At 37.5% G+C, this 16,897-nt stretch overlaps 1 protein-coding gene across 2 annotated transcripts in view; it reads left to right on the top strand.

The window, feature by feature from the left end:
* GABRA3 (gamma-aminobutyric acid type A receptor subunit alpha3) overlaps positions 1 to 16,897 on the top strand; it is a 413,998-nt gene that overhangs the window by 311,022 nt on the left and 86,079 nt on the right. For both annotated transcript variants that reach the window (XM_045188241.3, XM_053917478.2), the window contains exon 7: positions 12,489 to 12,632. In XM_045188241.3, the coding sequence (XP_045044176.1) occupies positions 12,489 to 12,632 (144 nt within the window). The remainder of the gene's footprint in view (positions 1 to 12,488; positions 12,633 to 16,897) is intronic.

Below are 16,897 nucleotides of genomic sequence, written 5' to 3'. Positions count from 1 at the left end.
AGTCTAGCATGTCTAGTCTTGAGTATATTTCCAAACATAAATCAGTGTTTTTTTTTAAATTTAATCTTTTTTGTATTTTTCCTTAACCATTTAGTCCCCTTTACTCCCTCCCCACACCACGTCTACCAAAAGGCAAATAAACAAGTATTTGTAGCAGAACTAATGTTGGTAGACTCAAAATGGAAACTACCCTGATGTCCATCAGAGTGAATCAAAAATTGGGGACATATTTACAAAATAGAATGGTATCAACAATAAGTATATTACACTTGTGAACATGAAGGAGATCACAGATTAAATGCTGAGCAAAATTCAGACACATAAGTATATCTAACACATGATTCTATTTATACCATATACAAAAACAGGCAAAACTAATCTGTGGTGTTAGAAGTCTTATATTTTACCTATCATTGTTATTGATAGTATTTCCAAATTCTTGACATATTAAACTGTGGGATTCAAGAACAAGATTTGTAATTCCTACGAATTTTATAAGTTAAATTTTATTCATAAAACACCACAACCTTCTTAATGGTCTTTACTCATTATTATGTATATCCAACATTTTAAATTGAGTTTGTCAGGATGACATTGGTTCACAAACCACACAGGTTTCAAGTATAAAACTCAATGAAACATCGTCTTCACACTTCATTGTGTGTCCATCATCTCCATTCACCCCACCTTTGCTGTCCTCCACCTCCCGCCATCCCCTTTTCCTCTGGCTATCACCATATTGTTGTCTGTGTCCATATGTGTGTGTGTGTGTGTGTGTGTACATATCCTTTCATTTAATCCCTTCAGTTTTTTTTTAATTTTTATTGTTATTCAATTACAGTTGTATGCCTTTTCTCCCCATCCCTCCACCCCACCCCAGCTGAACCCACCTCCCTCCCCCACCTCCACCCTCCCCCCTGGTTTTGTCCATGTGTCCTTTATAGTAGTTCCTGTAATCCCCTCTCCTCACTGTCCCCTCCCCACTACCCTTGGCTGTTGTTAGATTGTTCTTAACTTCAATGTCTCTGGATATATTTTGTTTGCATTTTTCTTCTGTTGACTCACATGACTGCACTCCAGGAGGACAAACAACCCAATTAAAAAATGGGCAAAGGACTTAAACAGACACTTCTCTAAGGAAGACATACAGAGGGCCCAGAGACATATGAAAAGATGCTCAGCATCACTAGCCATCAGAGAGATGCAAATTAAAACCAAAATGAGGTATCACCTCACACCGGTCAGAGTGGTCAACATAAACAAATCAACATACAAATTTTGGAGAGGATGGGGAGAAAAGGGAACCCTAGTGGACTGTTGGTGGGAATGCAGACTGGTGAGGCCACTGTGGAAAACAGTATGGAATTTCCTCAGAAAACTAAAAATGGAACTGCCCTTTGATCCCTTCAGTTTTTAAAAAATAAATAAGAGAGAGTAAGTTTAGAAGTACAGTGGAGATCACTAGTGTATAGAAGATGCACAAACACTGGAAAACACTGGCAAATTTTATTGGATAGTATTTGAATAAAGACATTTATATCTCTTTGCTAGGTAAATAGCACTATACTGCGTTAAAAACCAGAATTGTCAATTTGAGGGTTTATTTTGCTTCTCAAACTTCTTATTTCTTAAAAGAATACTCACAAGCTTTTTATATTATATACTATGCATATAGACTTATTAATGTATAATTTTTAAGAATGGCTCACCATTAGCAGCATACAGGGCCACAAGCATAAATTTATAAGCAAAATCAACTGATCAGACTTCTGATACCTGCAAATTTCAAAACTTTTGACTCAATGTGCTATCATTTCCTGCTTTTATTGATGTTAGTAGATTCCTTCAAATTAGTATTGTTGCTATGTCTATTATTAAGCTTTAATTTTTACAGTAAATTTGTAATACTTTTTCATTTTTTTATTTCTCAACTTTTTTCTCAGCATTTAATATTCAGAAAAATATATACATTTCCTGGTAAGTTCTGGGAAGGAAATTCTGCATAGAAACAAGTCAGGATAGTGGTTACCCTTGGTGTTGATTCTGCTTGATAAGGGACGTAAATAGTGCTTCTGGATGCTGATGATATGGGATGTAGGTGTGGTGTTTGGAAAAGATATCTGGACTGGAGATTTAATTTAGGTGTCATCCATATAAACAGTACTCAAAGCCATAGGCTGGAGATCCCTAGGAAATACTAGATAGAGATAAGAATATCAAGGACTGTTTCCAGAGTCACTATAATATTTAGATGCTATAGAGAAGAGAATAGTAACTCAGTATACTGAAGGACAGGACAGATGAATTATGAGGAAATTTAAGAGAACTTGTCCTGGAAGACAAAGTGCATCAAGAAGGAGAAGGTGATTTAAATTCCTAAGTGTGCAGTTAAAATGAACCTTAAAAAATCTCTAATGGTTATGTTCCAGTTAAAGGTGAGATCATATGGTATAACCAGAGACATTGAAGTTAAGAACAATCTAACAATAGCCGGGGTGGGGGGGAGGGACAGTGGGAAGAGGGGATTACAGGAACTACTATAAAGGACACATGGACAAAACCAAGGGGGAGGGTGGAGGTGGGGGAGGGAGGTGGGTTCAGCTGGGGTGGGGTGGAGGGATGGGGAGAAAAGGCATACAACTATAATTGAATAACAATAGAAATTAAAAAAAAATCTCTAATGGAAAAGCAATTCTGGAAGGTGCAGGAAGAACTTCTAAAAATTCACTCCTCCATAAATTGTCAAAACAAACTTTCTCCAAACTCTAACCAAAGGTTCACAACATTCTAAGAAGCATTAAAAAAAAATGAAACCTGATTTTCAGTAAGACCAGGGAGTCCTATTCTCATCCTCTTCTTTCCCACTCTGTAGAAGCCTTGAATATTTTATAATTATAAAAGGGTCAATCCATCAAAAGATATAACAATTACAAAGATACATATGCACCTAACCACAGAACCACAAAATACATGAAGCAAAACTGACAGAATTGAAGGGAGAAATAGATCATTTAACAATAATAGCTGAAGATATCTATACTCTATGTTTTTAATTTTAATAACTTTTTAATTGAATTTATTGGGGTGATATTGGTTAATAGTTATATAGGTTTCAGACATACAATTCTATAATACATTATCTGAATATTGTATTGTGTGCTGTACTGAAAGTACATTTGACAAAGGGGACTTGACTGTGGAGCAAGACTAGAAAATGGTAGAAGGCCAGGTATACCTCTTTGATTTTAAAATCAAACATAAAAAAAATATTTAGTGCAAAGACCCTATGTTTCAATTCATAGTGAATAGAAGTACTCTGTGTGTGTGTTTTTTCTCCCAATGCAGTAATTTAAAGGGTTCTATTTAGACTATTTAAATCTTTCATTTCTAGGAATGTGCTTGAAAGAGCCTCCTGGTAATACCTGGTAATACAGAAACACATTTCTATGTTGTGTGACAAAACAAGACAAAAATATGGAAAATATGAGGGACAGAAAAAATGCAAGTATAGATTCCTTTTTTCTCATGAATGGACTCAGGGAATAATTTGGATTGAAGGTTATAAAAGGTCTAGACTTCTGGAAGACTTTTTCCTAGACTTCACTTGAATCTATACTCTACTTTAAATGAAACAACTAGACATAACATCAGCATAGTAATAGAAAATGTGAATAACATTATCAACCAGCAATCTGCAACCTTTTTCTTCTCATGGCACACATAAAGTAATTACTTAAATTCTGCAGCACACCAAAAGATATATATTTTTTGCTGGTCTGACAAAAAAAAAATAAGTACAATTTTAATTCATTCACACCAGACAGTTGTTGCTGTGTTGGATGTTGTCATTTTTTAATTGACAAACCAAGGAAAAAGCAGACAGTGTCCTTGACTAAATAGTCAGGTATTGCTATTTTAAAAATTCTTGTGGTTCAGTGGTTGAAAACCGCTGCCATAAGCCAGCTGTGTCTAACAGACATTTATGCTGAACTCTACCAAACAACATCAGAATGCACATTATTCTCAAATGCACATGGAACATTTTCTGGGGTAGACGATAAAACAAGACTCAGTAAGTTAGAAAGTACTGAAACTATGCAGAGTTTTTTTATCTGATCTCAATTGAATGAAATTAGAAAACAATTAACAGAATAGAATTTGGGAAATTCACAAACACCCTTACTTCTAAGTAACAATGGATCAAAGAAGAAATTAGAAACTATTTTGAAATAAATGAAAATGATGCACAACATACCAAAATTTATAGAATGCATCAGTTTAAAGCAGTGTTTAGAGGGAAATTTATAACTGTAAGCATATATTAAAAGGAAGAAAGACCTAAAATCAATAGCCTGAACTTCCACCTTAAGAAAGTAGAAAATAGGAGCAAACCAAACTCAAAACATGAAGGAAGAAAATAATAAATATTGGAGTGAAATTAAATGAAATAGAGAATAGAAAAAAAATTATATAAAATTAAAGAATCTAAAAGTTGGTTATTTGAAAAGACAAAAAAATAACAAAACTGATAAACCTTTAGCTAGACAGACCAAGCAAAAAAAGAGAGAGGAATAAAATTATTGATATCATAAAAAAGGCAATATTGCTATGGACATTACATAAATAAATGAGATTATATAGAAATATTATGAGCAGCTGTACACCAACAAATTAGATAGCTCAGAAGAAATGTAAAAATTCCTTGAGACACACAAGCTACCAAAATTGAGGAATAAATAGAAATTTCAGTAGACCTAAATTAGTAACAATTGTAACTGAATAAGTAAGTAAGTAAGTAAGTAAGTAAGTAAGTAAGTAAATAAATAAATAATACAATAACTTCCCACAGAGAAAAACCCAGGCCCAAATGGCTTCACCATTGAATTCTATGAGGTATTTAAAAAAGAATTAATACTAAATCTTCACAAAGTCTTACCAATTATAGAAGAGGAAGTAACATTTCTTAATTCAATTAGATCACTATTACTCAGGTACCAAAACCAAAAATCACAAGAAAATCGCAGACAAATATCAAGCAACTAATAAATGGATTATACGCTATCTTTTTTTAATTAAACATTTTTTTATCATTGTTCAAGTACTGTTGTCTGCATTTTCTCCCCACCCCTCCACCCCACCTCAGCCAAACCCACCTCCCTCCCCTGCCTCCACCCTCCCCCTTGGTTTTGTCCATGTGTTCTTTATAGTAGTTCCTGAAAACCCCTCTCCCCACTATCCCCTCCCCACTCCCCTCTGGCTATTGTTATATTGCTCTTAACTTCAATGTCTCTGGTTATATTTTGTTTGCTTTTTTATTTTGTTGATTATGTACTATCTTTAAGTGAAATTTATTCTAAGGATATAAACTTGGCTTATCATCCAAAAGTTAGTGAATATAGCTTTCAGCTTTGGCAATATCTCAGCCAATGAACTTCATTTGAGGTGTGAATATTGCTAACTGAAAACTTTCTCCCCAAATGAGTAAATGTAATACACCATATTAATAGAATAAAGACAAAAAACACATCATCTTAATAGATGCAAATATATGTATATATAGTCCATGCTAGAAATCCAAAAATTTGTCCTGATTTGCCAGTAACTAATGCCTATAACATCTCCTGTCACGTTGGATAATTTAAAATCCTGAGAATTATCAATGTATTAGTTACAAACCTGTACGGCACCTGTTTCCACTTGGTTTCTTTTTAAATTTAATCTTTATTGTTTTTTTTTCATTGCCATTTATTCCCCTTACACCCCAGAAATCACCACACTGTCATCCATGTCTATGCACCCTTTTTCCTTTATGCTCAATCCCTCCACAGCCTAACCTCCCCCACCCACACTAGCTGTCATCTGCTAGACATCTGAGTCTGTCTCTGTTTTGCTTGTTAGTTCAGTTTGTTCATTAAATTCCACATATGAGTGAAACCACACAGTATTTGTCTTTCTCTGACAGGCTTATTTCATTTACCACAATGTTCTCCAGGTCCATCCATACTGTTGCAAAGGGTACATTTTCCCTCTTTTTTATGGCCAAATAGTATTTCATTGTGTAAATGTCCCATAATTGTTTTATTGACTCATCTATTGATGGACACTTGGGCTGCTTCCAAATCTTGGTGATTGTTAATAAGGTTGCAGTGACCATAGGGGTGCTTATGTTTTATATGCCAACCTTTGGCTGTAGTTGTTAGGTTCACAATGCCCTTGTATTTTTACTGAATATGTTCAATTTAAACTGATTATTTTTTCAATAAAATTTCTTTTGTGTTCCCTGTCTTGATTTAGATTCTGTATTTTGGTTGTTACTTACCTCTTCAACCTCATCTCTTACCAATCTCCCCTTTATGTTGGCCTTCTACCAGTTCCTGGAACACTTCAGGATATTTCCCACTTAGAAACCTTTTTGTAATTGCTGGGGTTTTTTTGTTTGTTTGTTTTGTTTTGTTGTATTTTTGACTTGAAATATTCTCCATCAAGCTCTGGGTCTTTTTCCTTTTTCATGTTTCAGCTTAAAAGCTACTCCATGAAAGAAGTCTTCTTCTCTTAATTTCAATGTCTCTGGTTATATTTTGTTTGCTTTTTTTCTTTTGTTGATTATGTTCCAGTTAAAGGTGAGATCATATGGCATTTGTCCCTCACCGCCTGGCTTATTTCACTTAGCATAATGCTCTCCAGTTCCATCCATGCCATTGCAAAGGGTATAAGCTCCTTCTTTCTCTCTGCTGCATAGAATTCCATTGTGTAAATGTACCATAATTTTTTGATCCACTCATTTGCTGATGGGCACTTAAAAAACTAAAAATAAATTTAAAAAGATAAATTAATTAAAAAAAAGAAGTCTTCTCTGATCACCGTGTGTTTTTTTAATTGTTATTCAATTACAACTGTCTGCATTTTCTCCCCATCCCTCCACCCCACCCCAGCCAATCCCACCTCCCTCCCCCACCTCCACCCTCTCCCTTGGTTTTGTTCCTGTGTTCTTTATAGTAGTTCCTGAAAACCCTTACCCCCACTATCCCCTCCCCACTCCCCTCTGGCTATTGTTAGATTGTTCTTAACTTCAGTGTCTCTGGTTATATTTTGTTTGCTTTTTTCTTCTACTGATTATGTTCCAGTTAAAGGTGAGATCATGTGGTATTTGTCCCTCACCGCCTGGCTGATTTCACTTAGCATAATGCTCTCCAGTTCCATCCATGCCATTGCAAAGGGTATAAGCTCCTTCTTTCTCTCTGCTGCGTAGAATTCCATTGTGTAAATATACCATAGTTTTTGGATCCACTCATTTGCTGATGGGCACTTCGGTTGCTTCCAGTACTTGGCTATTGTAAATTGTGCTGCTATGAACATTGGGGTGCATAGGTTGTTTTGGATTGGTGTTTCAGGGCTCTTAGGGTATAATCCCAGCAGCAGAATTGCTTGGTCAAAGGGCAGTTCCATTTTTAGTTTTCTGAGGAAATTCCATACTTAGACACTTCTCCAAGGAAGACATACAGAGGACCCAGAGACATATGAAAAGATGCTCAGCATCCCTAGCCATCAGAGAGATGCAAATTAAAACCACAATGAGGTACCATCTCACAGCAGTCAGAGTGGCCAACATAAACAAATCCACAAACAAATGTTGGAGAGGATGCGGATAAAAGGGAACCCTAGTACATTGATGGTGGGAATGAAGACTGGTGAGGCCATTGTGATCACTGTGTTTAACGAAACCCCTCCCTATCTCATAAACGTTCTTTTTTTGTAGCTCATATTAGTATCTGATATTACCTTCTTTATTTATTTAAGTATTTATTTTCTTTCTTTCTCCAGTAGACTATTAACTCAATGAAGGGATGTGACCTCAAATGTTATGACCTCTGTATCTTAACTAGCAAAAAAATGTGTTAATGTTAATATTTGTTATATGAGTGACTGGCCGAATCAAGCAAGCAAGGAAATAAACTCTGACAATATGAGTCCAAAGGGAATGCTTTCTCAAGATGCTATGTGGCAGGATTGTTTTTTACTTCCCATTTTCCTGGAGACTGACACATACTGAGGCTCAAGTAACAGAAGAAGACATTTGTCAAAGCAACAAAGGTAATGACATGCTTGTGACATCATAGCCAATATAATATACAGGATACAGCACAAATAATGCCCCTTTTTATTATAAAATATTTTTCAAAATCATAAGCCTGTAATTCTGTAACATAATATCACACTGAAGTATAACATGACATTTTAGGTGAAATGTTTAAAGTAAAAATATAAATTGTTACAGCCATATTATTACCCTACCAATCACACTCAAGCAGGCCTTACTTCTGCTAGACTCCCATTCTGGGAGTGCAGTAGTTTTTATGGTTTGTTAGATATCCTTTCTGCAGTATCAACCCCCTCCCTACCCACTCTACCTCTGTTCCTCCATGAAAATACAATGATTGGAACTGAGAAGAAGAAGAAGGAGTCTACGGGAGAGAAGTTAAGGGGTTAATGGAACCCAAAAGGGTATGGGGGGAAGTAGAGAAGAAAGAGAAGTCCTGAAGGACAACAGTTCTGTTCCCAGGTGGGTGAATGAATTCCATCATTTATATACTCACAAAAGCTACTCTCTCAGGGTCATCTAGAATTCTTTCTTAAACTTCTTCCTTTCCTTAACTATCAGTTATAATCTGTTCTACCTCTGAAATTTCCTCTCTGTCCCACTCAATTTGGCCCAGTGTCTACTACTATATATTATGCCCTAAGAATCACTTACTCCAAACATTGTGATGGCCTTTTAACTGTTGTCTTTGCCAGAGTTCCATTTTTTCCAACTAGTCATCCATACTTCAGCTAGAATGAGCCTTCCAAAACATGTATCTGGATATATCATCTCTCTACTTCAATCAGGTCACAATAACTTATAGCCTATGGACTAAATCCCTTATTTCTTAGTGTGGGCAATTAGGATATGTTATAATATTACCTCAACTTTTCTCTACCCTCTAAGTCCAGGGATACCATGGATTCCCTAACACGCCATGTTTTCATATGCTTTTTTCCTTTGCTTTGTTGTTCTTTTGCTAGGAATATCCTTTCAGGTACAAAAAGTTGCCTCATCCAGTATCTACTTCATAAATGCTTCTCTAACACCCAGCTTGGAGCAGAAGCTGTAGCATCCTCCTCTGGTTTCCTTAAACACTTGTTTTTGTTCCACTAGTGTATATACTTTTCATATGCAGGCTTGAACTATGATTATTATAAGCTCTCTGTCTTCCCCAATAGGTTGTGGGCACCCTGATGGCCATTACTGTGCCTTATTAACCACTGTTTATCAGTATAGGATGAGATTGTGAGAAGACAATCAAGTATTTTTCAACTTAAAAAATCATTTCTTTCTCTTCTTTGTTTTCCATTATTACTTTATGTCTTTGCTGGTTTGACCCCCATCGTAGGAGAAGATAATATTTTTCCTCCATAATTACCTCTGTTACCATATATTGTCAAATAAACTAAAACATTGCTTTTAGTATTAAGTAAGTTGCCACTCTGAGCCCAGTGAAATTTCTAAGGTGCTGGTAGTTTCAGAATTTATTGTCAAATCTATACTAGGACATGTTTGGATTTTAGGGCTAACACTCAGGATTGTCTGCTCAAGATACTCAGCTTAAGTTGAGATCAAGCAAGAAATTCCCCTTTTTCCTTATGGGTAGAAAACATATTCCATACTCTACCTTTTCTCTGAACAAACCTGCTCTAGTTTTTATGTTTTCAAACTCTTAGGTATATTGGGCAGAACATTGCCTTGTCCTTTAGACATAGGGAGTTACAAGCACTTATACAACAAAGGTAAGAAGACCTTTGTTGTACAGGTTATTCTCTGAAGCAGTGGAACCCAAACACATACAAGGGAGAACTCCCCCAAACCAGAATTTATTTATTAAATTGTGTATTCTCACATGTTTAAACTTCAGTCACCTTCAAAGTACTCTCCATTTGATGCAATACATCTATTGAGATGTTTTTTCCACTGCTCAACACAGATTTAAACTCATCAATTTTGATGCCTTTTAGTGCTTCTGCTGTTTCTTGTTTCACCTATTCCACAGTGGCAAAATGTCTCCCTCTGAGGACTTTCTTCACCCAGGCAAACAAAAAAAGTTGCACAAGGTGAGATCAGGTGAATAGGGAGGATGGGGCACAGAAATCATGCTGTTTTGGATCAAAAACTGCTGAATACTCAGCAGAGTGTGGGCAGGTGCACTCATAAATCACCCATCATGAATTGGGCAAACACATTGAAAGAGTTTTCAAAAAAAATTCACTGAAGCCAAACACAGCCTCTCATAACATACCAGTTGGCACACTGATACAGATGGGTTCCTAGAACACTCACATAGTGGGGAATGCCTGTACTACAAGGGATCCACCCTCCAGAAGATAATTTTGGGGGTTTTGGGAGTCCCCCATGTGTACTAAAGATGGAAGATACTATGGAAAATGGTAGGACATGAAATCACATTTCAGCAATGGGCTTTTTACAGTCTTCACTGAATAGTTTTAGAATCAATTTTGAGTAAGAACGTGAGAAAAGTTTTGAGTAAAATTTTCTTTCTTCTTGGTGATAGTAATTTAAAGATCTACAATTCCAGTTGGGAGCCCTAGATAACACAGAGGCAGCAGAGGATGCTTTATTTCCAAGGCTGAACCACAAAATACTATAGCTATCTATTGGAAAAAGTCTCTAGACCACAAGATGCACATTGGTTGTTTGCAGATGTGATTTACTTGATATATGCAGTGTTTGTAACTTTTAAAATTATTTGCCAAGATTTAAAATTTGGGAAAGGTTATATAAAATTCCAGATTTGTTTATTTATTGTATTTATTGCTTATTTGTTTATTAAACCTGAAAGTTCAATAGGTTCTGTGTTTGAATACATGCAGTGAGTGTGCTACTGGGAAATGCAGTGATGCATTAAGCAACAAACCTTCCCATGCATCAAAATATTTTATAGATGCTAGACTTAGTAAAATTTTTATTAATCATGGCAGAAATTTTGTTGAACTAGAAATATTTCTGTCAGTTATTGAAGAAATGACTGAAACCAAACAGGGCATATTATATGGAAAAATTAAATTTCATGTGTCATTTTCTTTTGTAGGTTGTGAGAGCACAAATATAAAAATACCATAAAATTATATATATATGTATATGTACATATATACATATATATGTGTATGTACATATATACATATGTAAATCATATATATAATGATTTTAATGAGAATTTTTATGTGAATGAAGACCTTTTTGGCATATTTCCCCTTTATAAGTACATTAGGAAATGGTTTAGTTTGATATATTAAAAAAGTCCAAAGAAGTGTAATATCACAATCAGTATGTGTGAGTAAGGATTAATGTCAGATGTTATGAAATGTGTATCCAAGTTGCAAGGTTTTGTAGGGACACAGAGTTTATATTTGTTCATTGGTAAGTTCACTAGGAATTATTCACTTTGTGGTAAAATGTTTAGATAGAGCATATTATGGACATAACAGATGCCACCGTGAGGTGGAAATCTTCCACTGACTTTAACGACAGCCCAAAACTTGGATGAAATGGGTGAACAGTATACTAGCCAACTTCCCTTTATGAGCCTAGGTGCCAGAGTTAGGGCCAGATGCTCATCTCAGGTATAAAACCCACAGTGCAAAGAGTCAATCCGTGCCTGGAAAGAAAAGGAGTCTCTCTTTTCCTTTAAGATACTAAAATCAAATAGCTTCACCCCTCATCCCCAATCCATTCCCCTTACCCACACCCCTATTAAAACTAACCTGTACTAAATTCTGTATTTGACATTGGAATTCCTAATACACAATCTGACATTAACACCCTGGTGCAGAAAAAAAAAGGTGGCAGGTTTATGTTTTGCAAATCAGAGTGGTAATATGTTTTAAAAGAAAATAGTAATTATTAATTACTGCTACTTCAATTTCAAAATGTTTATTTTTTAAGTTAAAATATTCCTAGTATGATTTTTTCTTTATCTCATATGGTTACCCTATAATTAATTAAAGAAAAGTTATTACATTTCTGACAGTTAATTTTCTTACAACTAGGCTGATTTACTAATTTAAATTATTTCTCTAGTTCCTGTAGGCATTTGAATTTGTGATAACTACATTAGATAATATTTTATCAATCCCTCCCCTTGTGCCTACTCTCTATACTCCAAGAGAAGGAAAAGTTTAACAATTTATTGGCAGTCTGAAAGACTGAGTCATTGAAGGAAGAGACCACTTTGGGTTCCTTTCTGTAATAATTCGCAGTAGTTATACAATGATTGTTTATTAGATGTATGGATAAATGTACTTCAGTTATAGAGAGAGCACCAACCCAAAACTCTTTGGGGATGGAAATTATATTTCAATCTCATGCACGTTTAGTATCATGGATAATCATTTTTCTTTCCCTTCAACTTCTCCTTCTTGACCCTTTTCTGCCTTAGATGCATATACAACAGCCGAAGTGGTTTATTCCTGGACTCTTGGGAAGAACAAATCTGTGGAAGTAGCACAGGATGGCTCTCGTCTAAATCAGTATGACTTGCTGGGCCATGTTGTTGGGACAGAGATCATCCGCTCTAGTACAGGTATTTATTTTATTTAACAAACATTTTTGTAACCTGTACCACATACCAGTCACTATTCTAAGTGTTGATAATAATTTATGTAATCCTTAAAATAGACTTATAAAGAAACTGAGGCATAGAGAAATTCAGTAGCATATCCCATGTCAAAGTTATGTAATGTCAGAGCCAAGATCTGAATCTGTGCAGATTGGCTCCTAAACCCATGCTTTCAACCACCATGCCCTGCTGTCTCTTAGGGAGTGGATTAAAAGGTCAAAGAAATTAGAACTGAACTGTAGCAGAAGAGAAGGCAGAAGGAATGGATCCTAAAGGTTTCATAAAAACATTTGCTTAACTCCACCAATGCTGAGGTGACAAGTTATTAACACCAAGAGAATCCAGCTACACATCCAGGAGGTCCAGGGATGAGCCATGAATTCTTTCATTTTTTAAAGATTTTATTTATTTAATTTTAGAGAAAGGAGAAGGGAGGGAGAAAGAGAGGGAAAGAAACATGAATGTGAGGGAGAAATATCGATCAGGTGCTTTCCACACATGCCCCACTGGGGAACGAACTTGCCACCCAGGTATGTGCCCAACCAGGAACTGAACCAACAACCTTTGGCTTTGCAGGATAATGCCCAACCAACTGAGCCCACTGGTCAGGCCTGGAATTATTTTCTTAAATAAACCACCCATTTCAGAAACAAATCTGTCTGGCAAAGCTTGCCAGGTCTAATCAATGGCTCATTCTTGGATATTGATTAATAGAACATAGGAACACATTCTGTAGCCTTAAATTCCTAAGTATTTAGCAACTGAAAAGATTCAGGGGCCTGAGGAAGGAGAAATCCTCATTCCTGACTAACCTTAGGGTATTTGGAAAAATGAAGTATATCTTGGGGCCCACATATCCTACAATATTTTTTCCCATGGAGGGATAAGAGCTTTCAACACTTGTCTCCATGTGAGATCGCTGAATCCACAATTATAAATGAATTAGGGTACTCTTGTCCTTTTATTTCATTATTTGGACACTGCTGTTCCCTCTCCTTGTGATATTAATAATATGTCATTTTGTCTATGTCATGTTCTCCCACCCCTGGACCAGAAGAGGTTACCTAAAAACATCAGTATTTGAAGCAGATTTAAAGGACAACAGGATTTAGAGATTTGGTATTTGGTATGGAGAAAGGCTATACTTGAGAGAGGCAATGCAATGGTGTTGAAAAGCTAGAGGTATATGAGAGCATGATCTGGTGGAGAAGCTGGAGAAGACAAAAAGTCTGGGACCTCCTCAGAGAGGATTCTGGGGTCCTGTGTGTGGAGTCAGTAGTGTCTGGACCAGGCTGAGTGGCCAGACAGACACTGTGTATATGGCTGGCCTGGGTCCAAGTGTACCCTCCTTCCAGCCGCTGGGGCCAAGTTCCTGACTTTTTAGGAAGTGTACAGGTGCCAGTGGGGGTGTCCCTGGGCCACCTGTACCCCAGCACTTTGCTCCAAGGAGCACTCCAAACCATGGAGCATAGGGTCAGCAGGGCTACTGTGTGGCTATGGCTCAGATTGTGGCCTCACCCTTCACCCTCTAGAAGTGTTGAAAATGTGCCTGGGGTCAGCTGCCCAACCTCTCTGGGCTATTTTCCTCATGGTGAAACAGGGATGACAGTACACTTACTGCCTGCTGGTTGCTGACCCGCTGATGGGCTTGCACATCCTGATCCCTGGACTGGGCGCCTGCCTTGTTAGCATGCTCACAACCCACATCCTGGGGCCCCATGGAAAGATAGGGCCAAGGCTCCCATCCTGGCACTCGGGTCTTCTTGCACCATCACTGCCAATATCCAGGCTCAGAACACCCCCTCCCCCACAGTCTCCTTCTCCCTGGGAACAGTACTAGATAGCCTGGGTGTGGGGTGGGGAGGGAGGTGAGGTGAGGAGGTTGGGGGTGGGGAAGATGCCTGAGGGTGGGGAGTTGTCTTCAGCACCTGCAAAGTGCATTCCTTCTGTCCTACTGTGCCCCTTGCCTTTATGAGGGAAGCTGGCCTCCTGCTCCCTGGGGTGTTTCTGCATTGTGCTGCTGGGGCAGCTGCTGCTCTGACCACCTGACTGAGATCAGGCTGAGGTCAGACCCTAAACATAACACCTGCTCTCTCCCCACTCTGAGGTTATGAGCAGAGGCAAGGTTCTCCACAGTGCAGCACAGCACAGGAGGCCCGTAGATGCCTAGAACATAGTTCTCCCCTTCCCCTCCCCATCCCCTCCCCATCCCTGGGATATCCAGCTGGCCAGAGGGAGATAATTCCCAGGGCCATTGTAGGTGCATGCATGTACTCCTCCTCACATCCAGTCCCTCCTTGGCATTACTCATCTAGTATCAGTTTAGCTGTCCAAGTAACCCCAGCTCCCCCTTCATTTGCTTAAATGACTATTAATTTAGTCTTTATCACACAGGTAATACACATTCATGAAAATTAGAAATACAGAGAAGCAAAACATAAAAATTAAAGTATCATTTAATTCCATCATTGTTGGGAACTGCCCTGCCTGGTTTCAGAGACTGTAACCCCCCATGTCTAAGGCTGAGAGAGATACCTTGAGACCCTAAGCCACTGAGGAGACAAAGCTTATCTCCCTGGCAGGAGCACCACCTCTGCCCACTTTACTTCACCCTGCCCGGCCCCTAGTGTATGACCGGTTAGCTAATGACGGGTAAGATTCCTCAAGGGAGGGATGACCTAAGACAGGCATGGTCATGAGGGGGCCCTCAGGGAAGGACTTGTGGGGCTATGGAGAAAAGGGGTGATGAACCCTCACCCCTTGGCCTTGACATGGCCTAAGTCCTCATTCTCTCTGCAAGTATAATCTCTTGGCTGCCTTACTTCCCCTGCTGGATCTAAGCCTGAAACAATGCTGGAGGTGGGTGCGACCCTGTGCTGGAAAGGGTGGGTTCCCTGGGGCGATCAGGCCTAAGAAAGAATGCATAAAATCCTGTGAAACCTGCTTTGCTAACACCCTCAATTTAAATGATAAGGGTCCAAGCATGAAATGAGTTTGTTTCCCCAGTTTTATGGTCCTTTGGCTATCTGACCCTGACTCAAAATAAGCCCTCAGAGTTCTTTGAGTGTTATCTATTTGATTATTACTTCCTGACAATGATTAATGAGCTTTCCATATATGCCCTGTATTCCTATGCAAATTAAGCCAATAAAAGCCTGTCAAGGCAAGGGATGGTGCGCTCTCCTCTTGAGAGAGTGGCTGAGGCGCTCCGAGGTGCTCTCCCAATAAGAGAGTGGTTGTGCTGTCCCTTTTCCTCCACAGGATTCAGTAGTCTGTGTGAGTTTGTCTCGTCTCAACCACAATGGCATGGATGCTGCAGGCCGGTGTCCACATCACACCATCTGGAAAAAATGGTGGAATTATCTTAGAAGATTTTGGTACATTAACTGATTATTGGACTTTTTGGTGTATAATCCTTAAGAATCTTCTTGCAATTTTTACATAAATGGGATCATATTATTGATACTGTTTTATGTTATTTTTATTTAATTTTATATTGTAAGCATTTTTTCTTATTGATAAATATACACATAAGTTAATAATATTTCTAATTGAAATATAATTGAAATAGCATTATATTAGTTACAGGTATACAACATGGTGATTGGATATTTGTATACATTGCCAAATGATTGCCATAGTAAGTCTAGTTAATATGCATTATCATACATAGTTACAAATAGTTCTTTCTTGTAATGATAACTTCTAGGATCTACACTCTTAGAAACTTTCAAATAAGCAATACAGCATTATTAACTACAGTTATGCTGTACATTACCCCAGGACTTATTTATTGTATACCTGGCAGTTTGTACCTTTAGACCTCCTTTACCCATTTCACCTACTTCCTTCCCCCCTCCCCCCACACACTCCTGTCTCTGACAACCACCAATCTCTTCTTTGTATCTATGAGCCTGTTTTTGTGTGTGTGTGTTTTGTATTAGATGCCACATATAAGTGAAATTATACAATATTAGTCTTTCTCTGTATGACTTATTTTACTTAGTATAATATTTTCTTCTCTTTATGATTGAATAACATTCCATTGTATATATGTGCCACATCTTCTTTATCCATTTGTCTATCCATGGACACTTAGATTTCTTCCATACCTTGGCTATTGTAAATAATGTTTCAGCATATATGGGAGTGCATATATCTTTTTGAGTTAGTGTTTTTTGTTTTCTTTGGATAAATACCCAGAAAGTAGAATTGTTGCATCATATAGT

This window comes from Desmodus rotundus, chromosome X, assembly GCF_022682495.2.
Source record: "Desmodus rotundus isolate HL8 chromosome X, HLdesRot8A.1, whole genome shotgun sequence".
Classification (NCBI taxonomy): Eukaryota; Metazoa; Chordata; class Mammalia; order Chiroptera; family Phyllostomidae; genus Desmodus; species Desmodus rotundus.
The sequence above is the reverse complement of the archived record's forward strand: the minus strand, read 5'-3'. Positions and strand labels throughout refer to the sequence as shown.